We start from the raw sequence: 22,856 nt of genomic DNA, 5'->3' as shown, positions 1-22,856 counted from the left end.
ATACAAAGGAAGCCAACAAAGCACGGCTGACTTTGGGTGGAAAGGGAGCCCATTTAGTCTGTAGGAGGAACTGATGGGTGGCTAGTGTGGCTGGAGAACAGTGCACTGAAAAGAGAATGGGATAAGATAGTTTGCAGGGTCCTCGTCATGGAAAGCAACAGAGTAAGGGAATTGGAATTTGTTTAAAGACTTTGGGAAACCAGTGAAGGGGTTTGGTTATGGAGTCTTGTGATCTGAGTTGTGTGTTAATATCCTTCTGGCTGCTTTGTGAAGAAGTTGGAAGACAGAGAGAATGGCTAAGGGTTTGTCTCAGTCCTAGATCAGAGGTGAGGATGGCTGATGGCAGCCTCTCCTCCTTCCCATCTCCCATGTACTGAATTGTTTGAGGCCCTCATTATATCTTAACTTCCACAAAAACATTCTTAGAATGCCTGTAGGTGGAGATGTTCCTAATCTGTCCTCCACACTGCCTACCTCGTAGATTTAGCCACTCTTGGGCTCAGAGATCCTAATTCACTTCCTACCTTCCACTCACCACCACCACTTCCTACCTTCCACTCACCACCAACTGCACCAGGAGAGTCCTACAGAGGTTCTCAAAAGGAGGTGAAGGAGACTCACAATTAGCTAGGGACAACCAAAGATACTTGTGACCAGGTCCCACCTGCCATGCAGGTGCCCAGTCTTACTCTGGGCACCATGAATCTGCATTTGTAGGTGGTTTCTCCCAGTGATGTAGATCATCTGCTCTCTTCTCCTCCCCACCATCCCCAGGAACACTGGCCTTTGAGATATAATTTAGCTGAACACAAGATCTGTCCAGAGTGGCTGCACCTGACCTACCCTCCTCCATTCATGGTCAACATCTCACCATCTCCTGTTGTCTCTCTTATATATTTTGTTCTCTCAATCTTGAGGGAGAGAAAGCGTCCTGATTCACTGTCTGGGAAGGTGAGTGGGCACAGAGATTGTTGTTTTAAAATTATAAGGCAACAGGAAAGACATTTTGGAACAGGATTGAGAAGACCAGAAGATGTCAAGGAAGGTAGCAAGATTCATCGTACATCCTTAAGTCACTGGCAGGGTCTACCAAATAAGATTTTGATGAATGAATGAATGGTCGAATGAATGAATGAATGAATGATGAATGCAGACAAAAGCCACTACTCAAGGGCAAGAAGAACACAGCAGTGTTCCTTCTTTCACTGAATCGGTGTCATAAAGCAGTAATTACTCCATATCGAAATAAGGGAGAACCATTTAAATGAAGATTGCTTTTAAGGCAATATGTTCCAAATGAAAGAGGACTCCACTAGTCGGGAAAGACATTTTATTTCCAAGCTTCTAAGAGGGTTCTACAAACAATAGAGGCTTAAAGTAAAAAAAGAGAAGATTAAGAAAAAGGAAAAACAAGTATTTTAACTATTGAAAATTAGACAGCTTTTTTTTTTAAAAAAAAAAACTTAAACATAAAAATGTAAAAATGTAGTTGTCAAATCTAATCTAAATACATTCCTAGACAAAAAGGATCATCCATGGTGACGGGGTTACTTACAGCTGTATTCTTGTTTAAGTGCTATTCATCTTCCTTTTGAATTATTTCTTTATTTCAAATTCAATTGGAGATCTGTGCAAATCTAGCAAAATATTCTTTGGATTACAAAAACTATATAAAAAATGAACAAAACCTGCAATTATGGAAGTATTGAGAACGTGCAATCCTTCGTTGCAATGAAAGATTCCAAAGTGACATTGTCCACAGAATTTATTCCACTGAAGGGTTCAGACAATTTGATTTTAATGCAAAGGAAAATGAAAGTGAGCACTTCATGAAAACATTTCTCTTCTTATGCATTTGGACTGACTCATAAAAATAGAATGTAGCAGGATATCAAGAAATGCTCGAAACAAACTTTCACAATAAAGTATAAAAAAAAAAAAAAAGAAAAGACAATCTAAAAATTGTCTGCAATCCAGGAGAAAGCCTGTGCCTTGTGTCTGGGGGGAAAGAGGGAAAACACGTGTAGCATGACTCCTGTGTGCCGTGTGATCTTTCCCCGAGTATTGCTACATTTTGACGTTTGGCCCAACTGCACAGGTGAGATGTCCTTCGCCGAAGTCCCAGTCCCCAGGCAGCCAGGTGGGTCTTCCAGGAACAGTAGGCTTCAGCCCTCAGAATCCACCGTGGTCCCTGCGCTCATTCTGAGCTTATTGCCCAAAGCGTATTTTAAAATAAAGGTCTGGAAATGAATTGCTCTCTCTTTCATCAAAATTTGAAATGCCACATTATTTTACGAGGAGTTACATTCACAGGAGGAACAAATAAGCGATTTCAAGAGTCAAAGTCGTTACGATATCCTGGCAAAATCAAAGTCACGGAAAATAGAGTAACACCGGATGTTTGATAATGACACATGGCAAATTTATACTTTTGACTCTTCAGCCCCCTCACCCCCTCAGTGCTCAGCATGGGGCATATAACCCACATCTGTGGACCCTCATGGATCCATCCCTCATAGCCACCGAATTGCTAATATGCAAGATAAATGCCCGTCGTATAACAAGCACTGCAGACTCGGAGACTGACCTAGATCATTAGCATCCTTCGTTTTCAAAAGATGTATGCAAAGGGAAGCCAGGAAGCTGACACTGAGAATGTACGAGAGAGCTTTACACGGTGTTACAGACTCGGGTCCGGAGAAAACAGATTTGATTTTAAATAAACAATAAAAGCAGCAGACTACAGCAGCTCACGAAAAGGGGTATGAAAAGATCACAATGATCTTAAATTAGACATATAAATGGGTCATCAGAAACACGTTTTTCAATGTTAAGAATGAAACCCAGAATTAAAAAAGAATCTGTTTTTATTTCAAAGGTTGCTTCTTATATTGAAGCTCATATTAAAGCAACAGTACAATGTTCATAAAATATAAGTGTGATGCCGTAACATTTCTTACATGTCAGAATACTGATATTTGTATGTATACTAAAATAAGAACTTTAAAATTGTACAAATAGATACATTAAAAATGGCATAGAAATAGGGAGCCTCTCACTGAAACAAGACAGTTATATCTGGCACGTATTAGTTTAAGATGAAAGTAGAAGCAAAAAGATTTACAAGAATCAGCAGTAACAAGATTGATGCTCAAGAGACATAATTGTACATTGTATTGTACATACATTGTATGGGTTTAAGCTGGCTGAATATTATATATTTCAAGTTTAAAAATGCACTACATATAGAGTGTCCGTAGTTTAAGGCGAAATTACAGCTCAGAACTGTTGTCCTTTCTAATTTTGTGGAAGCTTCTTTGACAAATAAAAAAAAAAAAAGAAGAAGAAGAAGAAAGAAAGACTTAGATGTTCGTAACACACAAACAATTTCCCTTCATTGTAAGTTCACCGTTAGACTTCTCCTTCACTTAAATATTGTGTATGCCAAGTGGTTTTTCTCTAGGGAAGTTGATAAACAACTTCAATATTTGCCTTTTTGCGAGAAAAGGTACTTCACAGTATTTACCACTTTGATGTCCTTGCAGTTTTATTAAATGTATCCTCTCTGTAAAACTTTGCTTGTTTTAAATGAGCCTTTCCTTGATTTAAAAAAATACCTGTTTACATATCTTCTAGATTCTTCAGAACGCCAGACACAGTTCTTAAGGCCAAATTTGTATCGTTATTGTTAAGAGTCGTCATCAAAAGTGTCTTTGGAACCGTACAAGTCTGCTAGTTTCTTAAAACGAGGTCCCCAGTTCTGTAGGTAGTCATAGTCCAAGTCCGAATCTGTGGTGGCCGACTCTAGGGAGCTCAGGGACCCGGCCACCGAGCCCCTGCCTTCGTAACCGTAGATTTGGATTGAATCATAAGGAGGGGCAGTGGGGTCATTATCCGCCTCCTGTATTCTCGTATTGATGAAGTCATCGACGTCCACGCTGTTGGGTGCCGGCCGGAGCCCGGGTCTAGGCATGTACTGATACTCGGGTTTTATGTCTTTGCGAGGGATGAAGCCATTGATCCCGTCTGGATTCTGGAGGGTGGCAATATCAAAGGCTTCTGTGTCTTCCTCCCCACCCCCTTCGTCGTCGTACGTGATGATGTTCTCACGGACGTCTTCCTCCTCAAAGACGATGAGCGGTTCTTTCTTTTGCCTTCTCAGGGTCACAAACAGCACTACGATCACTACAAGGAAAGCACAGGAAAGTGAGCACAGATCAGGTGTCCCTGGAGTCCGCGCCCCCACCCCCAACCTGAGCCCTGCTCACCGTAGGGTGTGTGGGCCTATGCTCGGAATAGGAACCAGTCTATCACTCTAGGAAACCAGAGCTTCACCTGGAGTCCCCCAAGAGATGCCCAAAACCACCCTCCGCCTGGCTCTTCCTCCCCCAAGCGCTGCCAGGAAAATAGGATTCCAAACCAACTGGCAGCTGGAACTATTCTGAGCTCTTTACAAGTGAGTCCGACACTATTTGGAAGTCATCTTCCTGAGAATTAGGAAGATTCTAAATCGATTGGTCTGCAGCCTCTTAAAAATGGCTTATGTTGGTTTCTTTTTCCGAAAGGGGACAGCTGTGTCACCAAAGCTGATGAATAAGGACAGAGACCTGCGGTCCTACCTTTCTATAGGGGTGAGGCTCGGTCCTGCCTAGAGGGCCGGGGTCAGAGCAGGGGGGTGATGAACAGTGATCCTACTGGACCTTCGTAAGGAATTTTACTGTAAGCTTATAATGACTTATAATGGGCTTATAATGACCCGCAGGAGACAAATGTCCTCTATTTATTCAAACACAGGAAGGTAGCATCGGCTGCACCCCAGGGAAAGCAGCTGTGTCCTCCCTGAGAGGCGACTCCCCTATGTTCAGGAACCTAGGGTGGGTGGGCAGCACTGCCTAGCAGGAAACTGAGACACTGCCCAATTCTTCGTCCTCCACCTCCTCACAAGAGGCTTCTACAATATTCCATGAGAACGGCCTCCACACATACAGCTCCACCATAAAAAAGGTTTGTGCCTGAATCTGGCAAGAGGCTGAGAGCCCCTCCGGGGCCACCATCACTGGGACATACAAGGAGGGGGAGTCCTTGATCCCTCAAGGCTGGACGCAGCACCTGGTACCCAATTCTCAGGAACTTTTTGGCGACCTGAACTCACCGAGTCTTCCCTACGTAGCTGGGCCCCCTCAACTCATTCAATGGAGAACCAAACACCACCGGCCAAGCATGAATTCCGTGTCAGAAACCCCTGGGTGTGCAAGCTGATTCTCCTGCTGCCTGACCTCTCTTCCCAAAGCCCGCGGAGGTCAATCGAGGGCACCGTTGTTCTTACCAGAGGAAATCAGGGCGCCCAGTGGGGCACCAACCCAGCCTGCAGGGCGGGAGAAGGCCCCTGGGTCCGGAGGGGCGGAGGCTGGGCAGGATGCTACCATGCGCTTGGCCAGGCCCCGTCCAGGCCCTGAGGCCTTCCTGTGAGGTCTCTGGCCTCGCGATTAGTCTTTCCAGCCCTTGCCCTTCTCCTTCCTCCACTAAGGCAACTGTGGCTTGAATCCCGGGCCTCTGCCCACTGACCTCTCCTGCACGACCTCAGGGGCGCCCTCCGCACCCCGCTGCCACCCTGCAGCTCTGCCATCCTGCAACTGCCCCTAGGAACCTGGCCTGACCCTATAGAGTGCACAAGCTCGACCCCACCTCCACGCCCCCCGCATCCCCCCCCCCCCACCTTTTCTCTGGTCCTGGCCTCGGCCTGCGCCCACCCTGGGTCCGGCCTGCACCCCGGGAGCCCACCTGGGCCTCCCCCCCCTCGGGCCTGGCCTAGGCCCGCGGCCCACCTGGAGGCCGCCTGCACCCGGGAAGCCCTCCCCCCTCCCCTGTCATCTCGGGTCCTGGCTTAGGCCCGCGGCCCACCTGGAGGCTGCCTGCACCCCGGGGAGCCCATCCCCCTCCCTGTCATCTCGGGTCCTGGCTTAGGCCCGCGGCCCACCTGGAGGCTGCCTGCACCCCGGGGAGCCCTCCCCCCTCCCCTGTCATCTCGGGTCCTGGCTTAGGCCCGCGGCCCACCCTGGAGGCCGCCTGCACCCCGGGAAGCCCTCCCCCCTCCCCCGTCATCTCGGGTCCTGGCTTAGGCCCGCGGCCCACCTGGAGGCCGCCTGCATCCCGGAAGCCCTCCCCCCGTCCCGTCGGGCCCCGCCCCCGCGGCCGCCCTTACCCAGCAGGATGACGATGCAGGCGAGGATGGCGATGAGCGCGCCGGTGCTGAGGCCGGCGTTCAGCACGTAGGCCTCGGCGTTGCAGGAGAGCAGCGCCCCGTGCACGTCGCACCCGCACACTTTGATGGTCAGGGTGTTGGTGCTGCTCATGGGCGGGATCCCGCCGTCGCTGATGACCACGGGCAGCAGGTACAGGTCCTGCTTCTGGCGGCTGAAGCCCCCGCGCCGGGCGTACACGCCGGCCGTGCTGTCTGCGGGGAGAGCACAGGGGAGAGCACAGGGGCTCGCGGCCCGCGCGCTCCAGCTCCGCACCCCCCCCCCCCCGGGTCTCCGCCGCGTGGGGCCAGACCTGGCACCGGGCCGCGCCTTCCTCCGTGGATCCGAACGCCCACACGGATGCGCCCTTGGGTGCCGGCCTCAGAGCGGCGCAGGGTGGGCCTGGGCCGCGGGCGCCCCGCAGCAGACACCACCGACTCCGCAAGCGGGGGCACAGGACACACAGAACACCCTTCTTTTCACGTTTGCACGTTCCTGCTCGATGGCAAGCCTTTGGCCAGTTGCTGTGCCCGTGTGCGTAAGAGATCTCCAGCCCACACACAAACCTTGCCCAAACCGTAAACCCACTTGTGAGCCCTAAAGGAAAACATTATCTTTAAGGACAAAATATTTTACAAGCCCAGCAGCAGGTGTATAGTTTCTTTTTTGTTATGTTTAAAATCCAATTTTAAGGTGTATAGTTTCTTTGAAATCTAGGCACCATCCACCACCTCATTAAATATGTCATACCTCCTGCTCAAAATCATCCCGAGGTCTCTCTGTTGTCCACACAGCACAGCCCCCTCTACAGAGCAAGCCACGAGATTTTCCCCTTAGGATTCTATTCTGCTTCCAGGGTCTCATCCCACCCACCCCAGTGGCCCAGGACAGCCGGACACGCAGGCGGCCTTCTGTCTCTGCAGCACACCCAGCTTCCCACCTGCCCCTTAGCACTGTCCGGCTGCCCTGGAAGCTGTTCCTGTAGCGACAGCTCAACTCCTCAAGCCTCCAAACTGGACTGAAAAGTCATCACGTCAGGGAGGCCTCTCCTGTCATCTCCTTCGTGGCCCACAGCACCCTGTGTTCTTACAGAAACCCATACCGCACCGGTGTGCCACTGTTGGTGGGCTTAACCGCTTTGACCTCACCTGGACTGTGAACTTCAAACACCAGGGGACTTCATCCGATTCACCTCAGTCTCTCCAGTGTTGGACACACAAGAGACGTTCAGTAAGTATGTTTTGAACACATGGCACAACTGTGTTCTGGGAGAAGTTAAGGCAAAATTCCAGATGTTGGCTTCCATATATTGATTTTTTTTTTTTTAGAGAGATTTTATTTATTTATTCATGAGAGACACAGAGAGAAAGAGAGAGACAGAGACAGAGACAGAGACGCAGGCAGAGGGAGAAGCAGGCTCCATGCAGGGAGCCCGATGTGGGACTCAATCCCAGGACTCCAGGATCAGGCCCTGGGCCGAAGGCGGCGCTAAATCGCTGAACCCACCAGGCGTCCCAAGCTTCCATATATTTCACAATCTTTTGTGACCTAAGCCCCCAGCTACTTCCTCATCATATTTTTTTTTGCAGATCTGCACCAACCCAACGATACCTTTTTTTTTTTCTTCTTCAGGTTGTATGCTCTGGGGGAAACATGGGTAATCACAAAATAGGTGAGATTTTTAGTATGTTCGATCAAATTACATAGTACACACACTGCACACGCACACCTTCAGTGTGGCCTGCCTCTGTCTGTGAGTTCAGAAGCAGTAACTTGCAGCGATATGAGTGTTGTAACAACATGATCACCCAATAGCCAGCAGGTTTTGGGTGGACAGACGGTACCGTGAATTAGTTCTTGTCATAGGAAGAAATATCTTAGAATCTCAAAATTAAATTGATATCTTCTAGATGAAAGGAAATGTAGTAGTACATTTTATATGAGATGAAATATATTAAATATAAAAGGTAGATTGAATCTGATTTAGGGATGAGAAGATATTCTGAGGATTGCAGAAGGCAAGGGGTGTGTATGCCCTGATTTTGGATAAAGCTGTATGAGGACAGATTCTCTGCCCGTCGTTGCCAACATCTCAAACAAAACAAGGCAGAAGACTTAGCCCCCATTTCTGTATTTTTTGAATTGCATAACTGTCATATATTGTCCTTATCACTGGGAAAAAAATTATATGTACTATAGAGAACCATGAAAAAATAGAGAATGTTGGCCAAATAGACTATTAACTGAAAATTCAGTTTCCTGACTGTTCGCTCCTGTTGAGCTTATACCATTGTTCTATGCCTAAGGATTATAAAAAATTTACATGTCTATAACAAATTCTTTCAAAATATGTGATTTTTCCCTTCTCATGCATTGGAGTTCAAATAAGACTTTGACAAATGAAAAGTGACACTATCTACCCCATTTTAATGATATGAATTATCACTAATGCCACTATGAATAAAAGTGAAAATTAAAAATCAAAGAAGAAAAGGGAATTAATTAAATTGCTTGGCCAAATACACTTCTCCGATCTAGGCGACAGCCCCAACCGATCATTTATTTAGTTTGTCTACTGGGTCACACCCTGTCAGCCAGGGTGTTGTTTGGAGGGGATGTAAACTGAGTGTTTTGCTTTTGTACACCTGCAGAAGGCAAAATTTAAAATCTAGTCTTCAACGTGTCGTCCACGAAAACCTGAGCCTCCAGGTCACAGCATGCCAGCCTCCACATGACAGTACCTGAAAACCGAACGCGAAAGGGAAACTCGGATCTGGGCAGGACGCGAGCAGTGAATGCAGCACGTCTGGTGAATTCTGAACACGCGAGTCCCCTCAGACACGTGCCAACTATTCTATAGAAGCTCGTCTAGGTACCCGGATGACCGAATCACTTGAGCCTCTGAGCGATGGCCCTGTAGAATCTTGAGAACTTTAAAAAAACAAGTTCTTTTATCCAAACATGTTTCACATATGGATTTTAAGGTTAGTTTAACAGGTGGGAAAGAGGTGGACTGGGCGTCTCTTCTTGGACATACGCCCATCAACATGCCTTAGAAGGCCTCATCTGTCCTGTAGGGCCTCACTTGGTCAGCCTTGAAATGAGGACATCGGGTGATATCAAGCGTGCCTCGCAGGTACCTAATACTGTGCTCAAGGTCACACAGGTTATCACAGGGCTCAAGGAATCCTTCTACCAGAACGCTTAACACCCAGGACTGCCATCCTCCAGGGCTGGTGAACCGGAGGACAGTAGACTGGCACGAGGCGTTAGATACGTGACTAACCAGCCTGGCACGGCCCTTAGGTGGTTGATGTCATTTAAATGAATTAAAGAGTTCCCCCCTCTAAATCCAAGTGGCTCCAGAATAACAGGAGAGTAAGCTTTTTTTTTTGGGGGGGGGGTATAGCCATTTTAGAGGGGTCGGTGCTGTGTCCTGTGATGGTCTTTCTTGTGGTCCCTTCTGATCACTGATCTTCTAGTAACACAGATAGAGCCACCACTGTAGGCAGGAACTTCATAAAACAACACCTCTAGATAAACAAACTGAAAAAGAAACAAACTCGCCATAGTACTAAAAATCACTATTCTGGAAATCAATTCTGCATCCTAAGTTTGACTACAGATTTTTTTTTTTAATTTTTTTATTTATTTATGATAGTCACAGAGAGAGAGAGGCAGAGACATAGGCAGAGGGAGAAGCAGGCTCCATGCACCGGGAGCCTGATGTGGGATTCGATCCCGGGTCTCCAGGATTGCGCCCTGGGCCAAAGGCAGGCGCCAAACCGCTGCGCCACCCAGGGATCCCAGATTTTTTTTTTTCATTCAAATTAGCAATCACTGTCCATCTATGTTTAAGAGGGTCTCCTTATTTTGGATACACATATCCTAAGGTTTATGGGTGGCCTGTGGATAAAAGAGCGTCTACTGAGGCCACATTTTCAGGCAAGTGTCAGACTTGCTCCATGGTTCATAACATGAGGCAGAACAAGGCAAATGTTATCAATGTTTAAATTTCCATCAAGAGATTTCTCAGATCCTCCTCCTTTATGAAGTATCCAAAGAGCAAATCTCTCAATATTTGGGGTCAAACAGGCCTGGGTTTGAATCTTGAATCATCTACATATTAATCGCCTGACTTTAGTCATATTAAGTAAATGTCCTGTTTCTATATTCTCACCCAGGAAACTAATACTTTTAAATGTTAAAATGATTCCATTCATAAAGGTACTTAGCGCAGCGACAGACTGTTGGAGATGCTCAGTAAATATTAATTCTTTCCTGGAAGCGATCCTCTTTCAGCAATAAACTAACGAGGAAGAGGAACTTATTGGCAGAGAGAGGAAAGTGAATTCCTGGAAATGTCATAGCAGCTTGGAATGCAACTCCCTCTGCAGAAGGGCTCATCATCCAGAGGTAAGAACAGAGTTCATGCTCTTCAGTCCTGGGCAGCGTATTTCCCACGGTAAGAAATGTTTTTCAAGCACCTTGCTTTATCTTACCGACACCCAGTGTTCTCATCCCTGGCCACAGACACCTCACCGGTTTCATTTTCCCTCTACTCCAGCAAAACCTTGCAAATGGGGTCATTAATTACTAGAATATGTCATGCACAAATTGTAGTGTTTCTATTAATGGAAAATAAATTCAGATTTCAAAATTTTATGTCTACATCCTAGACTCCTAATTACATGCTGTTTTTACCTGCACACTTTGTCATTACACTAACACAATGTAAAGGTACCTGATAATGATGGTCTCCATGGTACCCGTTTGGGGATGCAAACATAAGGGTTATGATGATGATGTAGCCCATCGGAGGGATACATACAACTGACATGAAAGGGGAAATTATGATGGGGAATCAGCCCTCGATAGATAGACTATGCTGGATGCAATCTTGTATCAGCCAAAAAAAACACAAAAAACAAAAAAACAAAAAAAAAAAAACCACCAGGAGCATGTTTTTGTTTTGTTTTGTTTGTTTTGTTTTGTTTTCTGTCGGATACAAGATTTTGCAAAGTGGGCAGCATATGGGCATAGACCCTGCATATAAAAAAATCCGAAAAAGAGAAACCACTGCAGCAAAGGATTCGCATGTTGTGGTCTCCCCATGACGTTAGGAGGAAGGCTTGACCTAAGGTGAAGGAATGAGTCACCTCAGCAGCTTCCTCGAAGCTCTTAAGATGGCCTTTGGTTGGCTACTCTGTTTCCTCTGTCCTGTCATTGTTCAGTCTGATCAGATGAGGTCCCCTCTCTAGAGACTCTTAGAGAGCTGACGCCGAGCCTCGCTCCTGTTTCGTTCACTTCCGACCCAAATCTACGTGCTCTATCCTTACTGCACAAACCTGAGATGAAGTAGGTCAATCTACCACTTTAGAAGCTCCCACGCACTTGAAGACAGTTATACAGTCAGTTGCTACAAGAATAATCGTTATTTGATTACTTTCCTCTGAGCCCTCCCACATATTTCCCTAGAAATGTGGCAATAGCTCTATCAGGATCATGGAAAAAAAAACATGTATGTATGTACTGAAATATATGTGTGTGTGTGTATATATATATATATACACAGATATATACATCTACATACTATACATATGTATGAATATAGTATGTGTCTCAGAAGTCTTAATGGAGTTTTAAGCTTTAATACTTTTACAAGTATATATGCTACGCAATTACAAAAGACATCACTGGAAAGTTTAATTACTTAGATTTAATTTTTTTAATCTTAATTTTTTTTTAAGTAAACTACACCACCGTGGGACTTGAACTCATGATCCCAAGGTCCCAAGTCACATGCTCTAACAAGTGAGCCAGTCAGGTGCCCCTAGTTATTTAGATCTTAAATACTCATTTAGATGTGTGATTATTCAAAACTTAATTGAAGCTTTTGATGCCATATTTGCCATCCTCAACTGAGGGACTGAAATAATAGAAATTTCAAATAAAACTTGTAAAGTTTGAATTTTTTATATTTTGGATATTACTTCTGCTCATAGATGACCTTAATAGCTTATGTATACATATTAATGAAGAAAATTGTCTGACCCAAGACTCTGATGGCTGTAATGTCTTCCAACTGAATTAAGGAGTTGTACGCCAAGAGGAGATCATCACGATCTTTTAATTAACACCTTTGATACTGAGGGATCAGCAAAACATGAATTATAATACATAACATTGCAGGAATAACTTTATATGCATGTGTGCATGAGACATCTAAGTGTGCACTGTTGGTTGGTATTAATAGACTTTTCTTTATTGTATTTACCACTTCCCTTAAAATTAACTCTTCTGCCATTTTTGTACAAGGAAAATTCTCTCCTCCGTGATAGGGAGGGAAAAATAAACGTACTGCCTAAGTATTTCTTGCTTTAAGACAAGGACAACTACCAAGGAATTCAGTGAGATATAAACATTTAGGGTCTTTAAGTGAGTTGAGAAATCCCAGGAGTTAGTTAAATCAGTGACCAAAGGAAATCTTGAAAGACTAATGTGTCTGTTCCACCAAAATGACCGATCTTTTTGTTGTTGTTGTTGTTGGGCTGGGGAGGGAGTGAGATCCCAGATAAGCCATGTTGTAATGGACAAACTGCCACAATGAAATTCAGGCAGAAAAGGAACATAATTATTTACACAGAGAAAATGGCAGTGCATTAAAAGACATCTGCCATTTTGATCTGCCAACAGAGCATCTTCCATATTGAAGCAATTAAGAGGGAAAAAAATTCCATAGAAATCTATTTGGCTATCTTTAAATAACAAAAGTAAAAAACCAGACACATATTTTGATGCTATCTGATACTGCTCATTAAAAAAAAAAAAAGTTCTAAGCTTAGGAAAAAAAAAAAAGGTGAGGTGGGAGAGAAAAAAAGATGTTTGCTAATTGGTCTAATCTGGGTGAATCTGTTGTGGCTATCCTGATTTATTCAGCCAAACCTGCTTTTCATGCACATTTTTTGTTGTTGTTTTGGTTTGATTTTTGCATTTTTTAGTAGTTCAAACTAAACTCTGAATGCATCAGGTATCAGAGCTCATCTGATCTTCAACTTGGCCCACCTTAGATAATACACTTGCCAAATTTCAAGGTCATCTCTGCCTGGATCCAAACCCTAGATGTCCGATTTAACTTTGTGGAATAATAGATAATGAATGGAAAGAAGAGGTGGGTTATGTGCTATTGACTCCTCAGAACATTCCAACATTATAAGGTGGGTGTTTTTTTCAGCCTGAAGCGTATATCATAACATAATCATTTCCCCCTAATCATAGTGGATCCCTGAAATTTCTGAGACACATCACATTTTCCCCCAGCCATTCTTTCATTTTAATCCTTGCATTTGGTCTACCCACTATTGTAAGTGCTGGGACATTGCCCCCACTGAGCTTATGTTCTAATGGGAGACAGACAGGGAAATGAGTATTTAAAATGCAAGAAAGGGAAAAATATGAAAAACTATGGCAGTGTCCCTTCCTTACAGGAAGGAGCACTCAAGACGGGACGGGGATAGCCTGCAAAGCTTTGCTTCAGTGACTTCATTTATGGGGAGACCTGAAAGAGGAGAAATAGGCAGGAGGAGTCCATTCCTGGCAGAGCAAAGTATATCAGAACAGCTCATTTTCCCATGATTATGGAAGATAGAAAGAAGAGACTGTAATCAGGGAACTATGAAATTACCTAGTTTTTGATGGAAGTCACGCTGACACAAGATACAGAAGAAACATCAAAGGTGAAGAATGTCAAATGAAATAGGGAAGCTGCTTCACAATGTTGAAAGGGCTGCACTTTCAATTTGTTGACTTAAAATCCTAAGAGTATTTTTGCTAGTGTTAAAATAGGGGCTTATTGCAAGCTCCTAAAACTGTCCTCTCTTGCTCAAATGACTAAGCGGTGTTTCAATAGCTAAATAACCCCATGATCTGATTTGCCTCCAACTTTCTTATTGGAGAGCAAGCAACTCTGGGATTCTGGGAACCCAGGATGCGTTCCACTGTGCCCACCTTCCGTTGTTTTAGTGCCTTCCTCTCAAAACACCAGCTCAGTCTATGAGTTAGGACTGATGTAATAATTGGCAATTAAAAAAAATAAATGAAGCAGTAAAAGGATTAATTATGTGTCAAATATTTATGTTAAGATTGTTCCCCTTCTAGCGATAAAGAGTAAAACCAATCATTTAATCGCTAACCCTTGCTCTTCTGCTATATTTTATCAAATGATCACTGTTTGGAAGAAGAGGTTTGGAAATTAAAAATATGAGGTTCAATATTAGGATATTTCAATTTAATTACTTTAACAAATCATTAGGTTAAAGGACAAAATCATACTCTCCTCTGGTAAGAATTCAAAAATTATGATAAAAACTGAACATCCTTTTTTTTTTTTTAAAGTAAGTTCCATGCCTGGCCTGGAGCCCAACGTGGGACTTGAACTCATGACCCTAAGATCAAGACCTTAGTGAGATCAAGAGTTGGATGCTTAACCGACTGAGCCACATAGGTGCCCCTGAACATTTCTTTTTTAAAAAAATAAAATAATGATGGAAAGGAAATTTCCTAAAATACATACCCCACAACACAAATCTTAGTTTGAATATTACTACCAATATTATGCTTAATGGTGAAACTTTAGAAACTCTTGACTAACACGTAAAACAAGAATGGCTATTATTATTGCTGTTATTTAACAATCTAGAAGTGCAAATATATGCAAATAGACAAAAAAAAAACCCACCAAACGTTAAAAAAAAGACAAAGCAAAATATTATTATATAATTTTTATGTAGTTGTCTCAGAAAAATCCAGAAAAATTAGCTGAGGTGTTATATCACTTTAGAACAATGTACAATAATAAACAAATTAATTTAAAAAGCTATAGTTTATACTAAAAATATTCACTTAGGAAATATAATTTAAAAATCCACTTCACAACAGCATCCAAAATATAAGGTAGTTAGCCATCAGCTTAATAAGAAATACATAGAAGACAATTACAAAACCTTCCTGATGGCAATAAAAAGAGAACTGATTCAGTGGAAAGTCAGATCACACTTCTGGATGGAAAGAATATTTACAAAAATCCTCAGGAAGAGAAAATACATTTATAGTATGGTACTGGTTTTATCTAAAAAAAAAATTCCATGTGTAAGGGGACTCATGCCATTCAAAAATCTGCTTTGTTCAAGGGCCAACTGTACCATGTAATATAGATAACAATAAAGATACTGCTGTGAAGCAGGTGGGAATGACCCATTGTTTCTTTTTTTTTTTTTTAATTTTTATTTATTTATGATAGTCACAGAGAGAGAGAGAGAGGCAGAGACACAGGCAGAGGGAGAAGCAGGCTCCATGCACCGGGAGCCCGACGTGGGACTCGATCCCAGGTCTCCGGGATCGCGCCCTGGGCCAAAGGCAGGCGCCAAACCGCTGCGCCAGCCAGGGATCCCGACCCATTGTTTCTTAAATGATATTTAGCTAATGGCCAACAAATGGGAGCTACACAATTATTTCACATGGACAAATGGTTGAATCGGAAAACAGGATGTGTAAGAAAGAAAAAAAAATAGGTGAATATTGACATCAATTTTGGATGAGGAAAGCTTTGCTAAAGATAATATTAAACAGAGAAAAACTGGTACTCAAAGTACAAGGTCTATAATTATGAACACAGCACAATTAGAATCGAAAGGGCATTGCACCCCTGAGAAATTCTATGTAGTAGGTATGACAGGTCCAAGGTCAATAACATCCAAAGATGGAGAGACCTTACAAGTCAATTGCAAATTGATGAATATACAATTTAAAAAATGGACAAAGATCATGAATAGCCAATTTACAAAAGAAAAAGAAAAGAAATGATCAATACTTATTTTTAAAGATCCTAGGTTTACTAATAATGAAAGTCATTGACATTATGGAATGTGATTATATTTCACTTCTCAATTTGCCAATGATTTTAAAGGAGTAATAATATCTAAGGTTGGCTTGAATGTGAGGAAATGAGTCCCGGACCTATTTTACTTATGGTATTATAAATATTTCTGGTAGTATACATATTTCTGATGGGCACTTAACTATCAAAGGCTTTGGATCCAATAATTCAACTCTAGAAATTTATCCAAAAATCCTAATTAGATATTTGACAAAAGAGCGTGCAAATAATGTACCTACACCATGGTCAACTGAGATCAGACACCTTTACAATAGAAGTTAGGAAGATATTCAGAAGAGAATGTTGATGTAAGCATACTGATGCCGGTAAATGTGTTTCACATATTATTAGCTGGGAAAAAATGGACATGGATCTCATGATTGCCTTTTATAAAGCTCATATATATGTGCATGCCAAAAAAAAAAAAAGTCTGGACAGAAATGAAAACGAGCAATGATTATTTCTGATTAGTCTTTTACCAAGTTATTATTTATAAAAGTATTTCTGCTTGTTTGTATTTTCTAACTTTCCTACAAAGAATATATGCTAATTATATAGTGCAAGAAAATCATGAAGTTCTTTGCAAATATAGATTATTACAATTATCGTGGCTGTGATTTAAATTGAACCTGAAGTACAGTGTGTCCGTCCCATTTCCCCTGGAACCTTAGATTGCATTGAACTTCAGATTTTTCCTCTTCTGATGATTATTATTTAACTATAAGGCAAACAAAGATTTTTTTTTTAAAGAATTAACTAGAAAAGACATGAGCTTTATATTAATTGTGTAGAGTGTATACCTGATGGAACCCTCCAAGTACCCAAGCTTGTTCCTTATTTCACTGATAAGCAGTGTGGCCTTGGGCAAGTCTTTGAAGCTCCTGATGTCTCATACTCCTTTATCCAGGAGGTGGGGATGAAAGTATCCATGCCTAATCCCACGAGGAACTAAGCGGATTTGAGGAATTAAGTGAAACAATGGCCATGATAAAGTTTTATAAATTAATGAAGAGCTAGCTAGATGGGAAGGGTTTTTCTCAACATTTTTTTCTTTGCACTTTTCTCATCCATTACAGATTTCTTGTGTTTTTAGAGATGCCATAAGTCTGATATTTTCAAAGTAAATGCATCTCAAAACCAGGGCAGGTCAGCTCTTCTTCATCTGCCCGAACAGCATCATTTGTGATATTAACAGCCCAAGATGGACTTAAATGTTGAAGAGTCATCCAGTGTTCTACTCACCGGCTCCCTGCTGAGTCATCTGTGAAGCTTGGCTACAGAACGGAGTAAGGGAAAAATGAAATAAAAGACTTGGGTGTATTCAGATGGCTTCCCTCGTATTTCTAAAGACGTGTAATGCTTATGGTGAGTTTAGGCAAACACAATCCTGATTATTTACATGGCATAATGGAAGTAAACACTCAAGGAGAAAGAAACCTGATGCTTTTACTCAGCGTGATATAAACCATTATCTCATGTTTTCTATGGAAAACAGTCTCAGCCAAGAAATTTGGTAACTCAGTAGGCTATTAATAGGATGTGGAATGTGATTACTCCTTTTGGATTACTTCAATATGTAATTACTTCTAGGAGCTAGCAGAAAGAGACTCTATTAAATGATAATTATAGGACTGTATTTGCTTTAAGGTTTTGTAATAGCTCTAAACATGGGAGTTTTCATTAACTGTTTGCCATAGTTAATAAAGTCATTTTTCTTAAAAAGTAGCAATTCCCTGCAAAAGTGGTAGCTCTGCATAGGATTAGACTCTTACAGGGAAGAGCAGGGGAGACAGATTGTGTACTGGGCTGGCTCATCCATGGTAACAGAAGCTCTTTGAAAATATCGAGGGCTTTCCTGAGGTGTCGTGACAAAGTAAAATACTTCTAACTCCCCAGAGAATAATATGCTTTAGTATAATGTTTTCAGATGGTTAACAGCAGCTAAATATTATTGTACATATAAAAACAAGGAAGACAAGGCAGGTGATGGAGGCGACGTTGGTACAGTGAGAGAAACCTAGAAACACCTGCTGTGTCCGGAGGTGTCCAGCCATAAAACAGGAATGTTGCTGGGCATACGATCCAGGAGTTAGACCGCAAATGTAAGTTGGGGATTATAAGAAAACACAGAGATGAGTCTGACCATAAATATTTGAGTAAAAAGATCATAAAAGAGGGAGTGACAGACGGTGCATGTGAGAACAGCGGAGTTTTCCAGAGTCAATCACCTTACTATTGATAAAACTAAATGTATGCTGAAATATTTTGCTAAGAAGTAACTTCTTCGTCATAAAACTGGCAAACGCTTAGGCTTATGTCAGTGTAGCAATATATCAATCCGGGGTGGGATCCCAAAATAGTTTGAAAATTAAGAAAAATCCAAGAGTGGAGGCAGAGATTCTCGTCCTCCACTCCGAAGTGTACCACATCTTAGAAAGCACTATGAAAACACCGTATGCTACCTTCTTCAGGTTAGCTCAGGAAACACTTATTAAATGGCCACTACATGCCAGGGCCTCCCTGCTTTGGAGAAACGTTTCTTTATGAAAGGAAATTCCTATATTACACACGCGCACCACTAGTGCTACTCCTCCTCCTCTATCTCAGGGCTGTGCAGAGTTATCTCTCAAAGGTGCTTGAGGCACTCACAGGTGCCCATCAACCAAAGCCAAGAAGTAAAAGACAAAACCCTAGATGAACTATAAAATTAAAGCACTTTACGTACTATTTCTATTTCAAAACGATAGGAATTATTTACTAAGTGAAGGGCAGGTTGTTTCATAGGGTTGCTTGAAAACACAGGTCTCTCGTGCCACTACCTTCACACCCAGGCTCTCAAGAGCATATCCACTGCGAAGAGCAAGGCATCTGCAGAGAAAAATCTGTCGTGGCACCTAGGACATTTTATCCTACAGTCTCCTTTGATATGTGCTTGATTTAAAAAGGCCATCATTAAATGTTCAAATCAGCTTCAGAACTAATAATAAAGTATGTTAGATCATATCCCCTCAAATCCAAGCAGCGTGGGGAACTCCTGGGCTTTAATAATCAACCGCGTAGGGCCAGTGGTTACGTTAGGGCTGTAGCCTCTAGCCTCTGAGAGCCTGGATTTATTTATTTATTTATTTATTTATTTATTTATTTATTTATTTTTTTTTTTTTTGAGAGCCTGGATTTAAAGCCACGGTCTGACTCCTATGTGGCTGATTGACTCTGAACAAGTTACCTGATGATTCTGTGCCCCATCTTCCTCATCTTCAAATGGGAAGGATAATAACCACCCTGACCTACAGTGTGCCAAGAGAATGAAATCAGAGACTGGGGGAAGGGTCTGGGCCTGGTGTCTGGAGCGTAGCTGCTGGGATTTATAATACTGATGATAGTGATGACAGTGATGGGGAAGCGACAGTACATATTAGGTTAACTTGAGCTCCTCGAAGGCTGATCTCAGTCACTGGGAAAGCAATCAATCCATAACCCAGCGCAAAGCGAATGTGTGGCTACCGAAAGCGTATGTAGTGAGGACGACCACCTTTTATTCTTATGTCAAATGATGGCATTTGTCTCCCCGTTATCCACAGACCTGCCTTGTCACAGGCTCATAGGAACAGCCGCAGACCAAAATAGCCTGGCCAGAAGTCAAGAAACTTATTTTTTGGTCCTGGCTTGCTCCCAGCTTTGTCAAGGGACTCTATCAGCTTGGTCCTATTCAACAAGAACAACTACTTCGAACGATTTGTAAGTCTAGAACCTCTCGGATGAAATGAGAAGCAGGAGTGACATCAGATTTCGCCCTATTTCTGGTGGCCAAATAATGCTTTGTTCACACCCTTCAGGCAATAATTCTGCAACCACCTTTAGGTTTCAAGCTCTGTACCCAACCACACCGCATTAAAACCGGGCTTGGAAGGGAAGGCCAGCTGAAAGACTACATTGCCTTACAAAGTTGAACTAATCTCTTTTAATGCTTTACTTGATATCAATATTCATAGAGCCATGCTTCCCCCCAAGGGTTTATCAACCTCTTAAAAAAAAGATAAATGAAGTTGTTTGCATATTGACCCCGTAAGCTTCCCCACATGGTTTCCCCATTGCTTCATGAATATCAAAGCCAACAAAAAGAGTAAAATAAAATTAGAATCACTTATTCATATGCACCAAGTGAGCCCACACGGCTCAAAATAAAGGTGGCATTATTATTTCTTGTTTGTTCTTCAACAGAGAGGCATTATTAAGATTAGGGAAAACACTTGTGCTCTGCAATATAAAAGCCATTCATTCGCCCGTTTCTACTTCTCTGAATGCATAGGAACCTTGGTACGAACCTCTGTTGTCTCTGACTGTGAAATTTGGATTGTGAATGATTTCAGGGGGTAGACTGAAGATAAATCTTGGTCCATTGGCTGTGTCATCCTTGTCATCTGCACTAATTGTGACAATTGGCTGAAAGAGAAAGGTGGCCCATAAATAAATCATGCTGACATTGGCACATCATTTATTCAAAACTTCCTGGCCAGCTAAGAAGGCTGGGTTTAACAAAAGGACATAGTTACATTAAAGTAGGGCTCTGAAAGCCTCTTGGGCAGTGGGAAGTATCTCTAGATGAAGCTCTCAAGACTAAACTCTGCTTCCAAATGCCCTGTTTGCAGCCAGGGAAGGAGAAAGCATCATTACCTGGTTAGAAAGTGGCTTGGTCTGATCACTCTCACAGATGAAGCCTTCATAAGGGGCAGCAAACTTGGGAGCGTTATCATTGACATCAAGGACCCTGATGGCCACCGGGACTTTGGCTTCCTGATGCCTATTGTCTGAAAGAAGAGAATTCAGATAGTAAATACAAGCCCTCTGTGACATTCGAGTGTGTGATCGAGTTTGAGAACCGCTGGTCTTTAGGTAAACAAGCACCCCCAAATCTTGGCTCTAACGGTTCTACTACTCTGGGTTTAAACGATACTGTGTGGAGGGATAAAGTGGGGGATCCTTCAGTGATGGCTGTGAGCTTCAAGCTGCTGAGGGCTATCAGCTCCCTTGCCAAGACTATTCCCCAGGTCGGCAAAAAAAAAAAAAAAAAAAAAAAAAAAAAAAAAAAAGAAAGAAAGAAAGAAAGAAAATATCTCTGTGTGTTTCTATGTCTTCTTCGATTGATGACCAAGAATAAATTTTAAAGTTTGAAAAAATATGCTTAAGACTAAAAAATATATACTATCTCAGCTGTCTGCCATTTTCCAAAATATCTATAGAGTCTGATGGAATAAAATTTGGGAAGATAGAACCAAAACCCTTAGGGGAGGGACTCCTGGGTGGCTCAGCGGTTGGGCACCTGCCCCTGGCTCAGGGTCCTGGGATAGAGTCTCACGTCGGGCTCCCTTCGAGGAGCCTGCTTCTCCTTCTGCCTGTGTCTCTGCCCACCTCCCCCGTCTCTCTCTGTGTCTCTCATGAATAAATAAATAAATCTTAAAAAAAACAACAACAACCCTTAGGAGAATACTTACGGATTTCTGCTGCAAAAACGGATATGTTGAGCCAGGCGGTTTCCTCTCTGTCCAAAGGTTTCGTGGTTTTAATAAAACCGTCTTCTGGATTAATAGTGAAAAACCTGTCGAGGTCAGTATGACGATCGATTGAATACCTAAGCAGAATGCAAATGAGGCAATTAGACAGAGACATTTTGAGCAGCTTAATATTTGAATATTTTCTCCATGCTATGTTTAAAACAACTTTTTCAATGAATTGCTTGAACTAGGTTTCCTTTTTAATCAAATTTACTTTTTAAACTTCCTACATGAATCTTTTATAGAAACTATTTTGCCACATTGGGATTCTTTATTCAGTACAATGAATGAAAGAGCTGTTTAGCATATATTTGATTGAGAAGCATAATGGCATGTTGCATATTTCTTCATATTTACTACAATCACCCACCATTTGAATATTTATGAAACTGCCTTTGGGAAGTGGGATTGCCTTGCTCCCAAACTACTCAGAAAGTCACAAATGTATCAAACCTTTATCAGATTTTTGCATATTAAATATCAAATAGTTTCAAGTTTATCTAAACTTATCATCAAGGATCATTTATGGTCCTAAAAAATCAGTTTTCTCCTTATTTAAAGAAAAATGCCAACTCTATTTAGAATGGATTTGTTTAGTTTATTTATTTGGTTTTAGGGATTCCCAGGTAGCTTGGTTCTGAATTCCACCGTGAAATACGCAAAGCAGGCTTGGTGATTATTTGTAGAACAAACTCCCCACACTACCATGATGGGCTGTGCCTAATAGCATGGCTGGAAGGTTTCAGCTACTCCTGCCCACTAGAAAATTTGCTTTTTTTCTAACAAAAGACAAAATAATTTCCAGAATATTACTGGACTGTGTTTATGCCAAAGTGTAGGAGGGCGAAGGGACAAGAAGGGCCTATATTGAGGTGTAGTACTTGCCCAGGACACCCAGAGTTCTAAGTACTGGAGGGCTGACTTTAAGAAGTCTGTTGAATTCCAAAGCCCCTTTCCTTTGCATTCTGTCATCCTACCTCCAAAATGAAGAGAAAAGGTGATTGGGTTAACTCTGGGAGTCATCCTGGGCTTCATAACTGGGTGGCTTACTGCTCTTGGAGGGCTAAGCAGCACTTTCCTAAAGTTCACAGAATACATAAGTCTGAAGGCGTTCATCAAGGGTAATAAAAC

At 42.4% G+C, this 22,856-nt stretch overlaps 1 protein-coding gene across 4 annotated transcripts in view; it reads right to left on the bottom strand.

Moving 5' to 3' along the window:
* Positions 1-2,849: 2,849 nt before the first annotated feature.
* Positions 2,850-22,856, bottom strand: part of CDH11 (cadherin 11) — a 147,959-nt gene continuing 127,952 nt past the window's right edge. For all 4 annotated transcript variants that reach the window (XM_038538790.1, XM_038538789.1, XM_038538791.1 and 1 more), the window contains 5 exons: positions 21,666-21,802; positions 20,848-20,981; positions 20,499-20,616; positions 6,203-6,454; positions 2,850-4,185 (listed from right to left, as the gene is read on the bottom strand). In XM_038538790.1, the coding sequence (XP_038394718.1) occupies positions 3,689-4,185; positions 6,203-6,454; positions 20,499-20,616; positions 20,848-20,981; positions 21,666-21,802 (1,138 nt within the window). In that variant the 3' untranslated portion in view covers positions 2,850-3,688. The remainder of the gene's footprint in view (positions 4,186-6,202; positions 6,455-20,498; positions 20,617-20,847; positions 20,982-21,665; positions 21,803-22,856) is intronic.

Source organism: Canis lupus, chromosome 5 (assembly GCF_011100685.1).
Source record: "Canis lupus familiaris isolate Mischka breed German Shepherd chromosome 5, alternate assembly UU_Cfam_GSD_1.0, whole genome shotgun sequence".
Classification (NCBI taxonomy): domain Eukaryota; kingdom Metazoa; phylum Chordata; class Mammalia; order Carnivora; family Canidae; genus Canis; species Canis lupus.
Note: the sequence above shows the minus strand (reverse complement) of the source record. Positions and strands in the feature narration are given on the sequence as shown.